The sequence below is a fragment of the Conger conger genome, chromosome 10 (assembly GCF_963514075.1).
Source record: "Conger conger chromosome 10, fConCon1.1, whole genome shotgun sequence".
Lineage (NCBI taxonomy): Eukaryota > Metazoa > Chordata > Actinopteri > Anguilliformes > Congridae > Conger > Conger conger.
In genome coordinates, this window is record NC_083769.1 from 11,368,792 (window position 1) to 11,388,212 (window position 19,421).

Here is a 19,421-nt window from a genome sequence, read left to right on the forward strand (position 1 = left end):
CTGCCATAGTGCTCAGTCATGTGACATGGATTTCACTTGTCAAGGTAAGGGGAGGTCTGGGTACAGTAAGGGTGAAATGCCCCTCCCTCCCTCATACAAGCTCTGTTTATTCAAAGCTGATGCATTCCTGTTTATGCCTCTCGAGCATCCCACATAAGTGGGGTTTAATCATTTATGCGACATTGACAGACAGACAAAGAAATATGTTGTAATTTATTTATAGCCGAGTCCCAGGTCCCTTGAGACAGCATGATGGGCTGATCAACGTTCGCTTGGCAAGTGACTGAGCACTGTAAAGATGAACAAATAAGTCCATCTCGGCAAGCATTTGAGTCTCATATTTAGACTTAATGTCTTATTTCTGTTACTTTTGCCAAATAAAACAGAAATATTGCCAATGAGGTGAGACCGTTTTGCCTGGACTAACAGACCTCCTCCATTTTGTCTTTCCCAGCTGGGACGAGAGCAGCTCCATCAGCAGCGGTCTCAGCGACGCGTCGGACAACCTCAGCTCCGAGGACTTCAACGCCAGCTCTTCCCTCAACTCCCTGCCCACCACGCCCGTGGGCTCCCGCCGCAACTCCGCCGTCGTGGTGAGAACAGCCCGCAAACCGCCCCCACTGACAGACCTCACTGACAGACCTCACTGACAGACCTCCTCCGAAAGTGCTGGAACAGCAAGGTCAATTCCTTTGCTTTTGCTATACACTGAGTCAATACTTTTGCTCGCCTAAACATTTGGTAGTCTGATGCCAAAGGTGCTATGTTCTAAGTAGTCTAACACGTCTAGGTGTAACTACCAGGAAATAAAAGCTGAAATTGGCCTTGCTGTTCCAATACTTTTGGAGGGGACTGCATTCACTCTCTTCAAAGTTAATAACACCTGATAATGGTCATTATAATAGCCATTCATATTCCATCCTTCATGTATGGCCCGTTGCACAAAGGTTATACAATGAAATGAGGAAAAACAGTAGTCAATTAAAGCAAAAGAGTAAATTGAAGATCATGTAAAAATACAGTAGAAAAATAGTTTGCAATAAAGTAATCAATGATGAAAATAAAAATTCCAACAATTATGTAAAAAAAAAATATATATATCAATTGTCTATAAAAAAAAAAGTATACTCATAATAAGGACTGTAGTCCTTTTATTTTGACTGTGAGCTTGACCCTTTAGTGTATTTAGGTTATTTGCCTGACCAATGTTTTCCCTCATTCTGACGTCTGAAGGAACAAACATATTTTTGGCACTGTGCTAATTGGAGCCTATGAATAACAGCTGTTGTATCATTTTCTTCTCAAGGTGAAATACTAAGCAATGGCATCTAACACTTATTTCTGTTGTTTAAGCTTAATTTATGATCTGTATGCTGTGTTCCTTTTTAAAACGCAATGGTTTTGGGTCAAGTCAACACCAAAACACAGAGTGCTTGTCAGTTTCGGGTTGGATAACATTCTGTCAACCACACTCGTCTTTTCAAAGCCGTGTCTCAGTGGTGCCCCTTGTTCACACTGTCTCCCCAAAATAGCTGACTTCAGTCCCAGGGTATTGTGATGGCACATGGGGAAGCATGGCCAAAGCACTGCACACTTGGCAAAAATGAGCTGGCCTGTTCCTATGGTATATATCCTCAAATGTATCGTCTACATGCAGCATGTTTTGGGGTAGGGTTATCAACAATCGGGTGCTGTTTACAGGTCAGCTGCAGTTGTTGTCGTTGAGGTTGGTGAATAGTTGAATATTGTGTTATAGCTGGATTTCTATTTGGATAGTGCAGGGCCCTGCAGAACAAGCATGTTCATCGCTGCTCTTTCCTACTTTCCTACAGATTCACAGTGCATTCGTGCAGTCTATTATTCCAGCCTTAAAGCTAAGCTATGTTTCGAAATGCTAAAAATTGTATTGGTCAAGATATCTTTGGAACTTGACAGCTTGTTTAAAGGAAATGTATCCAGGAATGAGGTTGGACCACGATCGCCAGGAAAACAGATCTGTGATCACTCAATCATAGAGGACGCTGCGTTGCCATGGCAACCTTGCATTTGGGGAAGCTAGAAGTGGAGCAGTAGGGTTTTGGCGTTTTCGGCACGGCGAGGGCGCGTTTTCAGAAAGAGCCATCTGCACCCCGGAACTGTGGGGGGCGGGGTTACCGGGCCCGATTCATCGCAGAAGCGGCTGTGGGCCCTACTGAGACTCGTTCTGTCCACTCTGTCACACACAGCCCCGCCAAGTCACACATGAGCACTCACACCACACACCCATACCACACACACACACACACACACACACCACACACTCACGCGCACACACACCACATACCCATACCACACACCCATACCACACCGCACACACACGCGCGCGTCTGTCACACACAGCCCCGCCAAGTCACACATGAGCACTCACACCACACACCCATACCACACACACACACACACACACACACACACACACACACGCGCACACACACCACACACCCATACCACACACCCATACCACACCGCACACACACGCGCGCATCTGTCACACACAGCCCCGCCAAGCCCCACCACATGAGCACGCACACCACACACCCATACCACACCACACACACACGTGCACACACACACCGTTACATTACATTACATTACATTATTGGCATTTGGCAGACGCTCTTATCCAGAGCGATGTACAACAAACACACCACACACACACACACACACACATTCACACACACACCACACACCCATACCACACACGCACACACACCACACACACAAGCACACACACACACCACAAACCCATACCACACTCACACACACACACGTACACACACACACACACACACACACACCCATACCGCGCACACACGCACACCACATGCACCCACACCGCACACACAAACACACCCGTGCCCCCCTCCACCACCCCCCTTTCGCATCAGTTTGTCTGCCAAGCGCCTAGCATGTTTCATCTGTTGCCGCCATTTTGATCAAGGCTCAGGAACAGATTGAACTTAATGCGCTTTTCATCCCTGGTTCTGAGCAACGCTGTCCAAACGCGTCTTTCTCACGCACCTCCTTGGCATACATTCAGCACAAATAGACAATGACAGGTGCGTTGGCATCATCACTCTCTGGCAAAAGGGGTTCCGCCTGTACCCTGCAGTCAGGAGGAGTTCCGCCTGTACCCTGCAGTCAGGAGGAGTTCAGCCTGTACCCTGCAGTCAGGAGGAGTTCAGCCTGTACCCTGCAGTAAGGAGTTCAGCCTGTACCCTGCAGTAAGGAGTTCAGCCTGTACCCTGCAGTAAGGAGTTCAGCCTGTACCCTGCAGTCAGGAGGAGTTCAGCCTGTACCCTGCAGTAAGGAGGAGTTCAGCCTGTACCCTGCAGTAAGGAGGAGTTCAGCCTGTACCCTGCAGTAAGGAGGAGTTCAGCCTGTACCCTGCAGTCAGGAGTTCAGCCTGTACCCTGCAGTCAGGAGGAGTTCAGCCTGTACCCTGCAGTACACACGTTGTGGGGTCAGGGGTCACGCCCTGTCTAATCCGCGGCTCCTCATAAGGCCAAAGGCGTCTCCTCAAAGTTGTTTTAGGAAGCGCCAGCGTTTGCTGCTTCGATAATCGCCGAGGGCCAGTCAGTTTTATTCAACAAGACAACGTAGGCCTCCCCTTTCACCCCCGTCAGCAAGAGAGGCCAGGATATTCTTCCTCTGTTCTAGGGCAGCTCACTTTAATAAATCAGCCACTCTACATGTCATGCATGGCTCTGGAAATAATTGTATTTAATTTAAAATTTAATTTAATTTGTTATTTAGCTGACACTTTTATCCAAAGGTACTTACAGTTGATTAGACTAAGCAGGGGACAATCTCCCCCCAGAGCAATGCAGGGTTAAGGGCCTTGCTCAAGGACCCAACAGCTGTGCGGATCTTATCGTGGCTACCCCTGGGCTTGATCCACAAACCCTCTGGGTCCCAGTCTTGTACCTTATCTACTAGGCTACAGGCTGCCCCTGAGGAAGTTGAGTGGGGGTGGGCAGCCTTCACTGGGGAGTTTTGTGCAGGTCTGTGTCCGTGGGGGCAGATAAAATGGCAGTGCTCTTGTTTTGTTGAACCCAGACCTGAACCTCACACTTCCTCTCCTTCTGTCATACATCCTCTGGTTTTTGTTTGACATTTGTCCTGACTGCGTTTCGGTTCATTGCGTTTGCTGTCCACGTTTAATTCTCTTCCCGTCCGTCTGAGCATCTCTCAGGGATGGTTTACTGTATATGAGCTGTGCAGAAGGTGTGAGAAGCACAAACGGGGGTAGACAAAGACACAGGGGGTAATAGCGTGGAAAAATGCTGTTCGGGACAACCCAGTGATATGATCTGCATGAGTTACTGTACGTTCCGTTTAATTACTCTTACCTTTGTAACTTCGCATAGATTGAAATTTCTTTTCTTGATAAACTGCCACGCTTGAATGAAAGAGGGTCTCTTTGCTAAGGCCTTTAGTGCTTCAGGGAGGTGTGTAATGGCTTCACAAAGTTAATAGGGCTGTACCTATTTGTCTCTGGCCCATTAATATTGTCTGATTCCCAGACTAAACAAAAGGAATAAGGGAGGGAGAATGTATAAGGAATGTATCAGCGACCTTTAGCTCGGTGACCTGCAGTGATTCTTGGGAAATTGCCTGATTCATACAACAGGGAGAATTTAATATTTGAGAGAGGTAATGAGAGGGGCAGTAATTCCTGAGAGTTTGCGGGGCGGGTTCGTGGCTGTTTTATTGAAGCATGAGAGCGCAGAGTGGCTGGACGGTGAACCTGGCTGTGGTTCGTGGGCGGCGGTTGACTCGGTTCACTCCTGCGCGATGTAGAACAGAAGGCAGAAGAAAAGCAGCAGTCATTTTTTCTGACCGCTAACGCGCCGGTTCAGAAGCCCAGGCCCCCCCCCCCCTCCTGGTCTCTTGGCTGGAGCGCAGCTGCATATTTCGCGTGAAACCGATGAGTCTCGCTTCCATCTTTGGTGAATGACGAACGGTGACCGAAACGCAGACTGTGGAGGTTTAGTGTGAGTGAGATCACTGGAACGCTCCGAGACAAAGCCCTTTACCTTACTGCAGCTGGGCAGCCTGTAGTCTCGTGCCTAAGGTACACGCACGCCTGGGGTCCGGAAGGTTGGTGGTTCAAGCCCCAGTGTAGTTCGATAAGATCTGTGTAGATGTTGGGCCCAGGAGCAAAACCATTTTGCTGATCTACAATGTCTGGTGCCTCATTGAGTTTATTATGGTTGGGTTGTTGTGATGCTCGACATGTAGTAGAGTACATTATCTTTTTTTTTTTTTTTCAAAAATTTGGGGTCATGTCCCACAGTTTAGGGAAGACCCAGTCCCAAACCCAAAAACAGAAGGGTATGTTGCGTTACATTACATTTATTTAGCAGACACTTTTCACCAATGCAACACAGAATGATTTATGCAATTGCCACAAAGTGTCGTGCAATACAAATGTCTACAAACTGAACTCTGTCCGACGACGTTTTGCATTTATAGTTCACAGACAGTGCACATTGTTACTATAGCAACCAGCTTCTCCACAAACCGGTCCACTTTGCTTGCTATGAAAACAAAACATCTTCATTCATAAAAACCAGAGGCCTAGTAAACTAGTATCCTCGCCGTGGTAACCTTTTGTTTTAGTTTCAGTCAACCAATCGCAGCTGCGCGACACTTCTGACGGGTGTCTGCGACCTTACGAAAATCAGCAGGTTCAGGAAACCCGTTTCCGATACTAAAGCGTCGGTTTGAATTCAAAACTGAGGAATTTTAATCATTTATTTGTCTGTGGACACGTTGCAGACACTTTGTCGACAAAGCATAAATGAGCCCTAAGTCAGTATGTACAGTATGGTGTTTGAGACGAGGGTAAGCGTGCCTGACGTTTCTGTGTGTGTGTCCCTGTTCCCAGCTGCGCACGGATGCGGAGAAACACTCCCTGGTGGAGAGCGGCCTGTCCTGGTACAGTGAGGAGGGGGGGAAGGCCCAGCGTAAACCCGACAGCGGGGGCTACGACACGGGCAGCCTCAAGACCGAGCCCTCCAGCAAGTGGAGGAAGTCGCGCCCCCCTGAGAGCGGGGGCGAGGACGCGGGGGGCCGGGGCGAGCTGAGGAAGCCCCAAACCCTGGGACACCCCCACGGCCTGAGGAAGAACCGCAACCCCCCTGTTGGGGTCACCTCCCCCATCACACACACCTCCCAGAGCGTGCTCAAAGTGGCAGGTAAGAATACACACCACACGCACACACGCATGCACGCTCACGCACACACACACACACACACACACACACACACCTCCCAGAGCGTGCTCAAAGTGGCAGGTAAGAACACGCGCACACACATGCACACACACACACACACACACCTACCAGAGCATGCTCAAAGTGGCAGGTAAGAGCACATGCATACACACACACACACACACACACACACACACACACACAAATAAACACCATCCTCAAGTCTGTGCTGCTTGGTGTGATTTGTGAGCTCATGGGGGCTGATTTGCCTTTCTACGGGCCTCACTTTGGGCTCCGTCTTGTCAGCCTGTCAGGAAAGGTTCCTTTGATGCTATTTCTTTCATATCCTTCAGTTATGCGTATAAGCATAGAGCATGAAGACTAGGGCCATTTGAAGAAGCATCATCTCTTTATTGCCAAAGCTAGTATGACGGCTCCAATACCTCAGCCACTGAACTTTATTTAGCATCCACAATGTGGAAGACAGCGGAACAGGTCATGCAGCATTCGCAAATACAGGGCAGTGCTGAAAATCGGCACAGTTGTAACAGACATTTCACAGTGTTTTCCCTTTTTGAGATGGGAATCGGGCATGCCTGGAGTCCTGACAAAATCCGAAAAGGTTCTCATGCAATGTACTCAATCGGACAAACGAAGAAAATGAAATGCATGAAGAGGAAATGATTTGTTTTGGTAGTGCATGCATTCCGTTGGTTATCTACAGGAACAGGAAGGTACATGAAAGGTCTCGGAGGCCTCTCAGAGGTGCCCGTCTGGTTGAATGGTGGAGCTCCGTTTTGGGGTCGCAGCCAAACAGCTGTTCATACGCCACCCATACTCACCCGTCTACACCCCTCTCCGCTTCCTGCCAGCTGAACACTGAAAGAAGCCATTTTGTTGGCCACTTTCCCATGGAGTATATATTCACGGCTGGGAATTTATAGCATTGAAATGAAAGTCTCGGACAAGGAATAACATTGGGTTTTTTTATGCTTGTCTTGTGAGTTACGACTGTTTCCCGTTATCCGTAGCATTGTCGCTTATCGTTTTCGCCACCGTCAGAACGCCAACATCCCGCTGTTTGAACAAACCTGCGAGTTTGGCCACTGAAGATAAACCTCCCCACCCCTTCCATTTCCTGAGTAGACCATAACTCTACCCACTATGCTCTCACCATCAATTACATTCAATTCAAAACCTTTACCCCTGATGGCCACTCTGGAGGTACTGCACCTAAAAAGCAGGCTCTCCTCTATCAATCACCTTTGAACCAGTGAGTGATATCCACATTACAAGCCACACAGTATACTGTAGCATGTGACTGCGCGCCTATCTCTAACTGGTGACCTGTAGGCACCTGGCTAGAAAATGCAGAGCTGTTTTACATTTGTTTAGTTTTTTTTCCCCCTCCCTGTTACTACTGCAGAATGAAACCGACTGTGATTGGCTGCCATGGGAATTCCATTTACAGCCAACAAATGGCTTTGTCCCAGCCCGGACCAGTGTGTCTGAACTGTATTACTGAGTTGTCCATGCGGGAGGGAGGCTTGGTGCGTTCATGTCAGTGGGACCAGATGGCCAGGGACGTCACCAAAACAGCCGCTTGATATCCTAACAAAATGTTTCCTATGAAATATTCTTAGAAAAATATAAAGAAATTAAGAAATTTAGTCAAGGATGTGGAGGAATGACTGTCCTGCATTGATAGTCGATTCAGCCAGTTTTTTCATAGACCTTTATACCAGCTGAAGCGACGTGTGGTTGTATTGTACCCTTCTTGAGGGTCCCTATTGGTTCTTTTGTCATGAAGGATAAATACACCCTAGTGAAAGAAAAGGTTCTCAGCGACTCTTGGTGCCTTTCCGTGCCTATATCTGTATTTATAGCCCTGTACCTTGCTTTTATCTGCCATTCCATGTTATTGTGTCAGCCTTTCTGCTCGGGGTGATTTCCTCTGAAAGACCATCTAAATGTCACAGTCGATCAGAGTACACATCGACCAATAGGAGAGCGCTGATGGCATTTTGATTTTTGTGTGGCAGTGAGGTTCAAATGGATTATGTTTGAAGGTATGTCTGTAGAGAGTGTGCTTTCTAAACTTTCATAAACCTTGAGACAATATGGTTTCTTGGTTTATGGGTTGTAAATGCTACGCAGCTATACAGCATTGCTTTGTTGTTGACCCAGAGTCTATTCTCCGTAGTAACCGCTAGAATGGCTGCGGTGGGATTTTTCTTTGTTTGAGCTTACTTATGAATATTAATCAGAGTAGAGGACAATAGGACTTGACATGCGTAGGATCGTCCTGTAGTTTATTCGTATGCATAAATGATGACCTCAGAAAAGGACCGTATTTGTGATGCGAAAAATACCGCCTTCAATGAAGGAATGTGAGCAATGCCACTCTGTGAGTATTTATTGATTCAAATAATTTCATTTAGAAATGTTGTGTATGCCTTGGACTTTTTTTTATTTTTTTTTATTTATTTATTTTTTAAGTATGACAAACGTCCCTTAATAAAAAATAAAAAAAATTAATTCCAAACCGCTTTACCCGACCTAGACAAAGATATACGTTTGGAATTGTTACAAAATGCCACAGCCTTGGTAGAGGCAAAACCGAAAGAAAATGAGCACTTTCATTTTGAGCACCTAACAGCTCAGTTCAGCTAACTACAAAGATAATTTCCCTGCTTCATTTTTTTCATGGAAAAGAAAGTATTTAAAATATGGTACTTTTCATGTTTGGGTAGCTGCTGTTAATTATTTCTTTTTTTTAAGTGTGTGTTCCTCTCCACTTGATGTAAAAACCCCTTTTCATAAAACTGTATTAATGATTAAGTAGAATAAATGTAAAGCCCTTGATTGAAAGGATTTTTTTTAGTGTCTTTGTTGTAAAAGGAGATCCTATGAGTCTAAACCCTGGAGAGTGTGTATACTTGTACCTGTTCCCAGATCTGAAATGATTCCGCAGCTGAAACTCAAAATGCTGACATGGCCCTTCCAGATGATTGTGTGTGTCCTGTAGAACTAAATATGGTCTTAAAGGGTGGCAAGCTAGGATCTGTTCTTCCTGGTCCACAACCTGACCTTGTCCATTATGATCTAAAAGTCAGAACTGATCCCAGATCAGCTCTACTAATGTTTCATGAATATGGGCCATTGTGTGCTACTGTATGATCAGGGGCTGAAGGACGAAGGTGTATGTCGGGCAGAAACGCCAAAGTCTCAGCTCCTAACAAGAGGGGGAAATCCACCTGATGGTGTCCAGACTATTTTTGGCCCTCTGTTTGGCACAACAGAGACCCCCTGTCCAGCTTCACAAGTTTTTTGCGGCGTGCGTGGGCACTTTAGATGGGTACCGTTGTCTCCGCATTGAACATGAGTCATGTTTTCTGTTCGAGACGAGCATCCTTACTCAAACCACAAGCGCCTGTGTGTACTGGGTCAGTCAGCACTCTGACCTTGGGTTGATGATTGGGGAATGCCACTCCGGATGGTACGCCCCCGAGGCGGCTCTCAGCCAATCACGTTCCGTTTTGCTTGTCAAAGGTAGGCTCTGCCTAGCAACAGCTAATGGAGAGTCGTAGCCTGGCATGACTGACCTGTGACCTGCAACAGTGCAATACAGTTGGGACCCATTTTAGCTGTACTTTGAGAAATGGGTCTGGTGCCTGAAGCGTTGGTGAATTTATCATACTCTCGGGGGGGACATGAAGATAAACAATGATGGCTAAAGGGAAAGCGCTGCTAGACAGACTGCTGTTTTTCAAATGGTCGATGGAGCTGCAGAATTGCAATACCGGTACTGATGGCAAACATAATTTTGCTGAAATTTGCTGGTCCGCTTACCAGTTGGCATCCTAGACACTGCTGTTGTACCACTGAGCAGGTATTGAATAGCTTCTATTGAATTTCTGAATCGCTTCAGTAAATGTAAATCCAGTTGTATCAGCGGATGTCGCTTCAGGAAGGGTGATTTTTCTGAAGCGTTTGAGGTCGCTTTAGATGAGCATATCTGCTAGCCCTCGCCAGATGATCTGCCCATATGTGAAAGGGTAATGTGGTCTGAATAGCAATTCACTTTTATCGTACTATAGAATGCTAAATGTATATAGTAAGCCATGGCTATCTGAATTACAATTTGAATGCTTATGCTTGCATGTCTAATGGCTGTTAACAATCTAAATAAAGATACATTTTCTACGCAAGAAAAATACGAATCAAGCGAAATATTATTTTTAACGGAGGATAATAAAAACCATATCCCCGTGGATGTGAGAAACAGATGTCAATACCACAGGACACCTCCAAAAACCTTTTTTTCTTTAATGCAACCTCTACGAATCCGGATTGGGGCGTGTTGTGGGAGCCTGGTTTCGGGGGGAGGGGATGTGAGACAGCCCAGAAGGGGAAACCCTCAAAAATTCTAATGAAACGCTCCGCTGCCGGGGCACCAACGAAAGCTCGTTATGTTTTCAGCGACTGCCGAACCCTTCCAGTGGCCGGGGAAAACCCGCATCAGCGGTGACACTGCGAGCTATCGGCACGTACCGGGAACCCGCCCGCAGCGTTAGTCCACCAGTGAAGAATGCGGACCTTTTCAACATGTGCTTGTGGGTACGGCGAGGCTGTAATTTAGAGGATTGTTCCTGCCGTTAGAAATTGCTAGTGAGCTTCACTTGGTGGTAAAATTCTCGTGTTGTCATTCCTGTTAAACGTCTGTTCTTCAAATCATGTTTTGTGGGGGTGGGAGGGGGGCTTTATTGACTGTCCCCAAGAAAGAGTATGTGCTGAAAGGCCCATTGTTTTCAGAATTATGAGACCTCTAAAAAGCCCAATACGCTGTGTGACCGTAGCAGTAGCCTGGATCCTGTCCTTTTTACTCCCACACTACCTGATTTTAAGCACTTTCACTTGTTCTAAAGCACAGATGACTTGGCCCCAAATCTACACAGGTATTTATTACACTTATGTTTTATAGGCTGTAGCCTACCCACTTACAGTTATGATGCGTTGTGTGTTCAGAGATGCTCTCATGCATGCATTGTAATGTGTGGTTATTGCCGTTACTATCACCTTCCTGTCAGCTTTAAGCAGTCTGACCCTTTTCCGATGACCTCTTTCATTAACAATGCCTTTCTTCCCCCAGAACTGCTGCTCACTGGATGTTTCTTTGTTTTTCGCACCACTTTCTGCATACCCTTGAGACTGTTGTGAGTGAAAATCCCTGAGATAGTTTCTGAGATACGCAAACCGCCCTGTCTGGCACCAACAATCATTCCACCATCAAAGTCACTTGGATCACATTTCTTCCCCATTCTGACATTTGGTCTGGAAAACCACGTCTGCATTTTATGCTTTTATGCATTTAGGTGCTGCCACATGATTGGCTGATTAAATATTTGCATCTGGTGTACAGGTCTACATAATAAAGTGATGACTGAGTATATATTATGACTATTTCTTAGGTCCTAGTATGGCCATATGATCCTCTAGTGCTGGCCTGCTCAACGTGCCAAGAGCACAGCATAAAAGTAGAAGAAAAGCAGCTTTTGGGCTTCATGGTATTTTTCTTGGTGGCATCAGCCCTTTGGGGGTCACACTTGTCTCTGAGAGAGGCTGGTGTAATCCACCCTGACCCTGCATTGTGTGGCAGATCAGCTACTTTTGAGTGGGTCTGTTCTGCAACAGTACTTTTGTCAGAGCGTTAATACCATGAATGAGAGTTGCAGTTTTTCTATACAAGACAGCGAGTGTTTTGTCTCTCTCCCCCTCTCTCCCTCCCACTCTCCATCTTCATCGCTGTCTCTCTCTCCCCCTCTCTCCCCCTCTCCCCTCTTTCCCTTTCTCTTTCTCTCTCTCCCTCCCCCTCTAACCCGTCCCCTGCCCAGAGCGTGGCTGTGCTCAGTCTGTTACAGTGCTCATTGTCACCAGGACCTCCCCGTTGTGCCTGGCGCCCTGCCTGGCACGGGCTGCGTTGGCACCCTGACAGATTTCGCGGAGGATTCAAATCCTGCCCCATGGCCCCCTTTAGCTCTGACGAAGGGCGGATAAAGACATTGAGCAATAGTACACTGCTTTTTGATCACAGCCACGTGGGAATATATTAAATAAAATAAATAATTTGTTATTTAGCTGACGCTTTTATCCAAACCGACGTACAGTTGATTAGACTAAGCAGGGGACAATCCCCCCTGGAGCAATGCCTTGCCAAAAGGGCACAACCGCTGTGTGTATCTTATTGTGGCTGCATTGGGGTCATGTACCTTCGCCACTAGGTTACAGGGAACTTATTCTTGGCCGCTAACCTGCCATTTGTAGCAGCTGCATGTCTGTGTCTTTTAAGAATGCATGCTCATGTATAGCGTCTTTTAAATTCAACATTCAATTTCTATTTCGGATCCTGTTGTTCTCAGCACTTTTGAAGAATGACTTTTTTTGCGGTTGTCAAACGCAGTGAATTCATTGGGTCGCTGTAAAAGCAGTTAAGGGTCTGTCCGAGCCCTCGGGGCAGAGGCCTATGTTGTCATGTTTCACCGGGATCAAAGTCACAACTCTTTTGGTGTTAGTCACGCTGCTGGTTTTGAACGTTTGTAAATGCCCATAAGTACATTCACATGTCTCCTCCATGTCCAGTGGCAGTCCAGTTGTTTGCAATTTGCATTTCGAACTGCATTTGTGTGACCAAGCTACGGAGCTAATGTGTTTTAAATCTCTTGGATGTTTCCCTTAGGCTTAACTGACGATCCTTGTTTTCATGGTTTAAATAATAATAAAAAGAAAACTGCCTGTAATCCAGATTTTTCCCATACTGTAGAAATGGACACATCCGTGTATTGCTGATTTTAACGCAGTTGCTGGGTTGTTGGCCCAAGAAAGGCCTGTTCTGATCAGCTAACTAATTACGCCATGAACACTGCAACAATATTAGCACAGAAGATGGATAACAGTGGATATATTGATAGGTTTGGTTTGCACATTCCTGTAACTAATCCGCACAATCATATTAAAACTCCAAATGTCAATGATATATATTATCAACTCTGTTACAAATATTTACAAGAAATGTGCAAGAAAAGTTAGAAAACCTTTTAAAATGGGTAGTTCTTGAGTGGTTAAGAGGTCGACTGCTTTGAGATAAATATACCTATATCGCGGGATGGGTTATGACCTGTTTATTATCTTCAGAGGTATAGGGGAGCAGCAGTCTCAAGGTAAGGGTATATCCTTGGTACTAAGAGTATATACTATATGTATATGTGTGATGGATCAGATGACCAGTGTCGACTTGCTACTTTCTCTGGGAAACTGTGAGGGGACTTGCCTGCAGCGACGGTGGAAACTCCATCCAGGATGGAGGTCTGGCCTTTCCTGCAGGGTGTGGTCCATTTTAACTTTGGGTCTGGCCGCCCCACCCCCCTTGCATCCTGGGTACACAGGAAAGGACGGTTTTAGCTCACAGGTCTGGAAAACCGATCATCATGAAGCGATAGTGGTGGGAACAGGGCTGGCTGACTCTATTAATGGAGTTCTATCAGTCCCAGCACCCATGAGTCGGGGTTTGTGACGTTGGTCTTTTTGGCTTTTACCAAGTTTTTGCCGACATTATAACTCAACGATCGCGTTGGACCGTACCTCCACAATCTCATGATTTGTCATGAGAAATGGAACATACTACTGGCTTATCATAACGTATCATAATGAAAACAGACCATTCAACCTAACAATGCTGGCCATTTTACTACCATGAAAGTGTGCCTAATGCTCACTGGTTACCTACAAACCAGATGGGATCTAACACTATGTTAAGCTTGGTCTTGAAAACCCCCTGAGTTTCTGCCTCAAGTTCATGAACTGGTAAGCTATTGCACACAGTGGGAAAAATTCATCCTAATGTCTGTGGGATTTTCCTTTTGCTAATTTCCATGTATGCCCCCTCATTCTACTGATGGAACTGGAACTGAAGAATCTCAAAGCACATTCAATGCTCACTCATGGATATTGGGTAAACTCTCCCACTTGGTCATAGTACCATATGGTTATGGGGCCTGAGATGTGAGGTTATTGGTGGTGATCTCAGTGCTGTCTTTCTGTCTCTCCAGTGCCAAAGAGTGAGCAGAAGCCAGTGGACAAAGTCAAGATGGCGGTCAAGGGGACGGCGCTGCAGCGGTCATGTTCTGATGCCGGCAAGGACCGCGGCGAGCACCGCAAGCCTCCCTCAGGCCTGGTCCGCCCCTCGGCCGGCTTCGGCTACAAGAAGCCGCCCCCGGCAACCGGCACGGCAACAGTGCTAACAGCCGGCGGCACAGCCATCTCCAGCGGCTCGGCAACGGTGGGCAAGACGCCGAAGTCCTCCGGCATCCCGGTGAAGCCGGTGAGCGGAACGGCGGCAGGAGGAGGAGGAGGAGGAGGAGGAGGGGGGAGGAAGACCAGCCTGGACGTGTCGAACTGCGACCAGGGCTTCCTGTCACCCAACGCCCGCAACAACATCCAGTACCGCAGCCTCCCCCGCCCGGCCAAGTCCAGCACCATGAGCCTGACGGGCCGGCCCGGCTCGCGCCCCATCAGCAGCACCGCAGACGGGAGCGGCCTGCTCAGCCTGAAGCCCATGCCCTCCGCCCCGGGCCCCGGGGGGTCCCGTCTGAGGGAGCCGGGCAGCGGTAAACCTGGGGGCCGCTCCAGCACAGGCCCCGTCAACCAGACGGACCGCGAGAAGGAGAAGGCCAGGGCCAAGGCCGGGGTGTGGGACTCTGAGGGAGGGCCCGCGAAGCCGGGCTGTGCCCCGCCCTCCTCCCAGCCCCCCGGGGAGACCGGGTCCAGAACGCTGGGGCTACGGCCCACCAGCGGCGGGAGGTTCTCCGAGCTGTCCTCCCCCACCTCACACAGGTAACGTGGCCATTTTTTGTCAGCACCTCCTCCCAGGACACAAAATGGCCGCTTGTCCAGTCTTAAAGGCCCATCCACACCAAGAATGATAGCTATAACAGAAACAATAAGTATGTTGTTTTAAAAATCGTTCAAGTTAAGTAGTTGAAGTCCACACCACAACTATAACTATACTATAATGACAGTGGAGGACAATATCATAGGGTTCACTTTCAGAGCAATTGTTTTCCAGCTGCAAGAGAGATAGCCATAGTGACAAACGGCAATATCCCAGATAGCTTTTGGTTGCTTTTATCTGACAATCACTGAATTGCGAAGTCACATTTGAAAAAGTACGGAACTAAGGTGATACTGAAGAAACGTGTCTCTTACATGAGTATTGAACTAGACACTGTGCTTATTGTAAGAAGCACAGGCTTTTTTTACACATTAAAAGCAAACATACGATCAGGTTGCCAGCCCAAATCTGGCCGTTAATGTCGCTAATCACTTTCCACATTCACTCCCTGTACTTTATCCCCCATTATTCCCAAGTACCGTCCCCATCATACGCTTTGTCCTTTCCAGAATAGTCTCATGCTGTGCTCTGAGTGCTTTTGTGTCCTGTACCATAAGTACTATTCTTTCTGGCCTATTCATTTGTACTGAAGCAGATATCAGCTTTCAATCCAAAAACAATGAGCAAACCCGCAGCCTTTGGTAGCATATGATACTGGCAAACCTGAAAGGTAGAAGTCTGGTACCTAACTCTCAGACTGCCCATGATACCTAGAATCATCATCTGGGCCAAAGCCTACTGTGTGGAAATGACAGTTTAAGCCTCAGAGGCCAACTTTTATTGCCGTTTTTCATGGCATGCACTCTCAGCGTAAACTTCTTCCATTGGTTTTCCATGACGCCAAGCAACTAAGGGTGGTGGCCAGTTTTTCATGTTATTCTCCCTGTTTACATTTTATCAAGAAGATCTATTATTTTATCCAAAACAAAATACAAAAAGGGAATATAAAGGTCATTAAAGCAAACTTCAGAACAGGTCAGGAACTGTAACCTCTAGCTGCCAACCGTGGTATGCCATTTCGGAAGTTGATGTATTCTGCAAGGGTTCCAACTGTGTCTGTATGGTCACGCTAGGACTCCGAACCGTACTGTCCTCTAGGGTCCGTCCTCTTCACACTTGTTCCTGTGTTTGAACTGCACTCCATTGTACGTCGCTCTGGATAAGAGCGTCTGCTAAATGCCTTGTAATGTCATGTCCGATAAGAAAGAAGAAACATTGTACAACCATGAATGTTATTTCCAAATAGGCCAAGTCAGTAAGGAATTAGGACATTAACAGCGCCAAGATAAATACAAATGCAATATAGATACAAATACAATTGTATCAGTTTTAGATTAGACTACAAAGTACAGGAAGGGGCAAAAAATTCAGGCAGGTGAGACAGGTATTCTGGAAGCCAGCGGCACGGTGAGGTTAAGAGAGATTCTCATTTGAGTGGAGGGGAATGATTATGACTCACCGGTTCTGGAGATTCTGGGGTATCTCTTCACAGCTCAGCCTTATGCTCGGCAGCTGTTAATGATTTATCGCCTTTAATCACCGTTGAGAATCTGTTAATATTTTCACGTGCTTCTTGATGAAATCGTACCTCGTCCCAACGTGTGTGGTGCGTCAGATCCTAACAGCCCCGTGATTGGTCAGCAGGTAGTCAGTAACAGCTGTGGTTTCGACCTCCAACTCCTACTCCCTCTTCCCATAAGCCCCCACTCCCTCTGTGAGTGTTCTCGGACAGGAGGAGGGAGGGGAGCTGCTTTCTCGGGTTCTGCTGTAATTCCTGAAAGTTCCTGGGATGTGTGCCGATTCATTGCCCCCAGTGCTCTCCTATGGGATGCTTAGGGCATGGGGTAACCATGGGGTCACATGAGGCTCATGTGATGTAGATTTTGAAAGCACAGGGTTTGATCTTCTGACGACATATTCCATTTACATTTCACAAATATTCAGTTGTATTTCACTGTATAGCTTTTTAGGGGCGGCACGGATGGTGCAGTGGGTAGCACTGCCGCCTCACAGCAAGGAGGTCCTGGGTTCGAATCCCCGTCGGCCGGGGCCTCTCTGTGCGGAGTTTGCATGTTCTCCCCGTGTCTGCGTGGGTTTCCGCCGGGTACTCCGGTTTCCTCCCACAGTCCAAAGACATGCAGGTTAGGCTGATTGGAGAGTCTAAATTGCCCATAGGTATGAGTGTGTGAGTGAATGGTGTGTGTGCCCTGCGATGGACTGGCGACCTGTTCAGGGTGTATTCCTGCCTTTCGCCCAATGTATGCTGGGATAGGCTCCAGCCCCCCTGCGACCCTGTTCAGGATAAGCGGGTTAAGATAATGGATGGATGGATGGATGTATAGCTTTTTAATCACTGGATATATTTAAATAAGTGAATACCAGAGACAAAATACCTTGTTTAGGTGAGCATATAGATGCCTACAGTGTGTAAGATGTGGGGACTCTGAGCTGTAGTATCGAACCATGGTAATTGCATTTGTGCAGTGGTTTGAGCCCCAGAACCGTGTCAGTGTTTTCTCCAGTTCTGACTGTAGCTGGGAGACCTTAACCTCAACACTAACCTTACCATTGTCCTGGGAGAGAAGGTTATGAGAAGCACTTCCTCCTCACTCAAAGGCAGGTCCTCTGGTTGGCACTCCTCTGGCATAGCTCAGCTAGGGCATCACAGAGTGGATGAAGGGGCAGCTAGCTCTGCTTGTGGTTTGGAGGATGAGCTTGTTTGTATGTTACGGAGAAGATTGGACAATACAATTTGAAGAATAAAGAAACATTGAAATAAAAACATCTTCTTGAAATGTATGAAATAAGTATGCTAGGTATTTTTCAGACATTTCTTTTTTTTTTTTAACCTATATTGTTATTGAACAGAACATGTACTCCACGTGCAGTCTTGGACGTTGTCATCTTGTGTTTTTAATCCGTAGAGCTCCAGGCAAGTCTCTGGGCAAGCCCCCGAGCCTGATGCAGCTGGACAAGGTGAACTCCAATAGCCTGGACTCCACCTTGCTGGCCATTCAGAGCGAGCTGCCCCCCAAAGTGCCGCCCTACTCCAAGCTCCAGGACCTGGCTGGCTCCGGTGGCCCCTCGCCCTGCCTGACGCCCAGCCCCGCTCCCGTCCTCCACGTCAACTCTGCCGACTGCTTCCCGGAGCAGGACCCCCCGCCCGACGACCCGCCCCTGCTGTACCCCCGCCTGTCGGGGCTCCACCGCAGCATGGAGAGCCTGTCCCTCCACATGAGCGTGCCCCCGGCCGAGCCCCGGCCCCGGGAGCAGGAGAGACCCCCGGGGGGGTGGAGCTCCAGCAACAGGACCTCGCTCACGCTCCTGGACAGGTGGGTTCCGATGAAACATCTCCCTCCCCCTTTAGCTGTTTTCTCCTCCCACGGTTCATTCCCGCGATAGGGGCAGTGTTGTGTCTGACCCAGGCAGGGGACTGGCAAGGGATGTTCTGGTGCCTCTGGGCCACCCCTCTGTCAGCTGGGTCAGTTTCCTGCTCCGCATCTGGGTCAGTTTACCCCCCCGCACCTGGGTCAGTTCGTGCTCTGCTCCTGAATCAGCTTGCGCTCCCTGCTCTAACTGCCTTGCTTTAGCATTGCAGAGGTGTGAGGTGTGTCCGCTCCCACCACCACTGTCCAGAAGCAGCTTCTGCCTTTCCCACACTATATCTAGCTCCATCTGTTGACCAGATCAGGGACTGCATCTTATTACGTGGCACCGTTGGAGTGGTGATAGTCTACAAAGCAGCAATGATTAGCGGTGTACTGGCTATCTGCTTATGATATAATCCTCTGAAGCAGGCAGTTGTAAGCATGACCATTCTGTGATGGCCACTAGGCCTGAGAACTGCTGGTTTTCCACCCTCCCTTTACCTGGGAGTCAGGTGTGAAGACTGTCTTGGCCGATCAGTAGCACTAACTGTTAATTATCCGGGAGAAAAGAAAAACAGGGCTGGATTTGGATTCGATGACCAGATTTGATGATCCCTGATGTAGAGATACCCTTTGCAATGCTGCATCGTCCAGTATATAGTCTTGTGCCACTAACAATGAGAACATGTCAGATATGACAGGATGACCAGACTCAGACAGAATGAGTGAATCATATCTGCAGTCACAAATACTGGCCAGCGCATCTGTATAAACCAGATAGGGTTTCCTTCCTGTGTGGGGTTTGTTTAGATGAGATATTAATATTAATTAATAGATGAGAGGTTGCAG

General features: G+C 47.5%; 1 protein-coding gene across 4 annotated transcripts in view; it reads left to right on the forward strand.

Annotated features, from left to right (window-relative positions):
- LOC133138225 (neuron navigator 1-like) overlaps positions 1 to 19,421 on the forward strand; it is a 171,072-nt gene that overhangs the window by 126,714 nt on the left and 24,937 nt on the right. For all 4 annotated transcript variants that reach the window (XM_061256807.1, XM_061256810.1, XM_061256809.1 and 1 more), the window contains 4 exons: positions 455 to 593; positions 5,930 to 6,239; positions 14,363 to 15,146; positions 18,129 to 18,536. In XM_061256807.1, the coding sequence (XP_061112791.1) occupies positions 455 to 593; positions 5,930 to 6,239; positions 14,363 to 15,146; positions 18,129 to 18,536 (1,641 nt within the window). The remainder of the gene's footprint in view (positions 1 to 454; positions 594 to 5,929; positions 6,240 to 14,362; positions 15,147 to 18,128; positions 18,537 to 19,421) is intronic.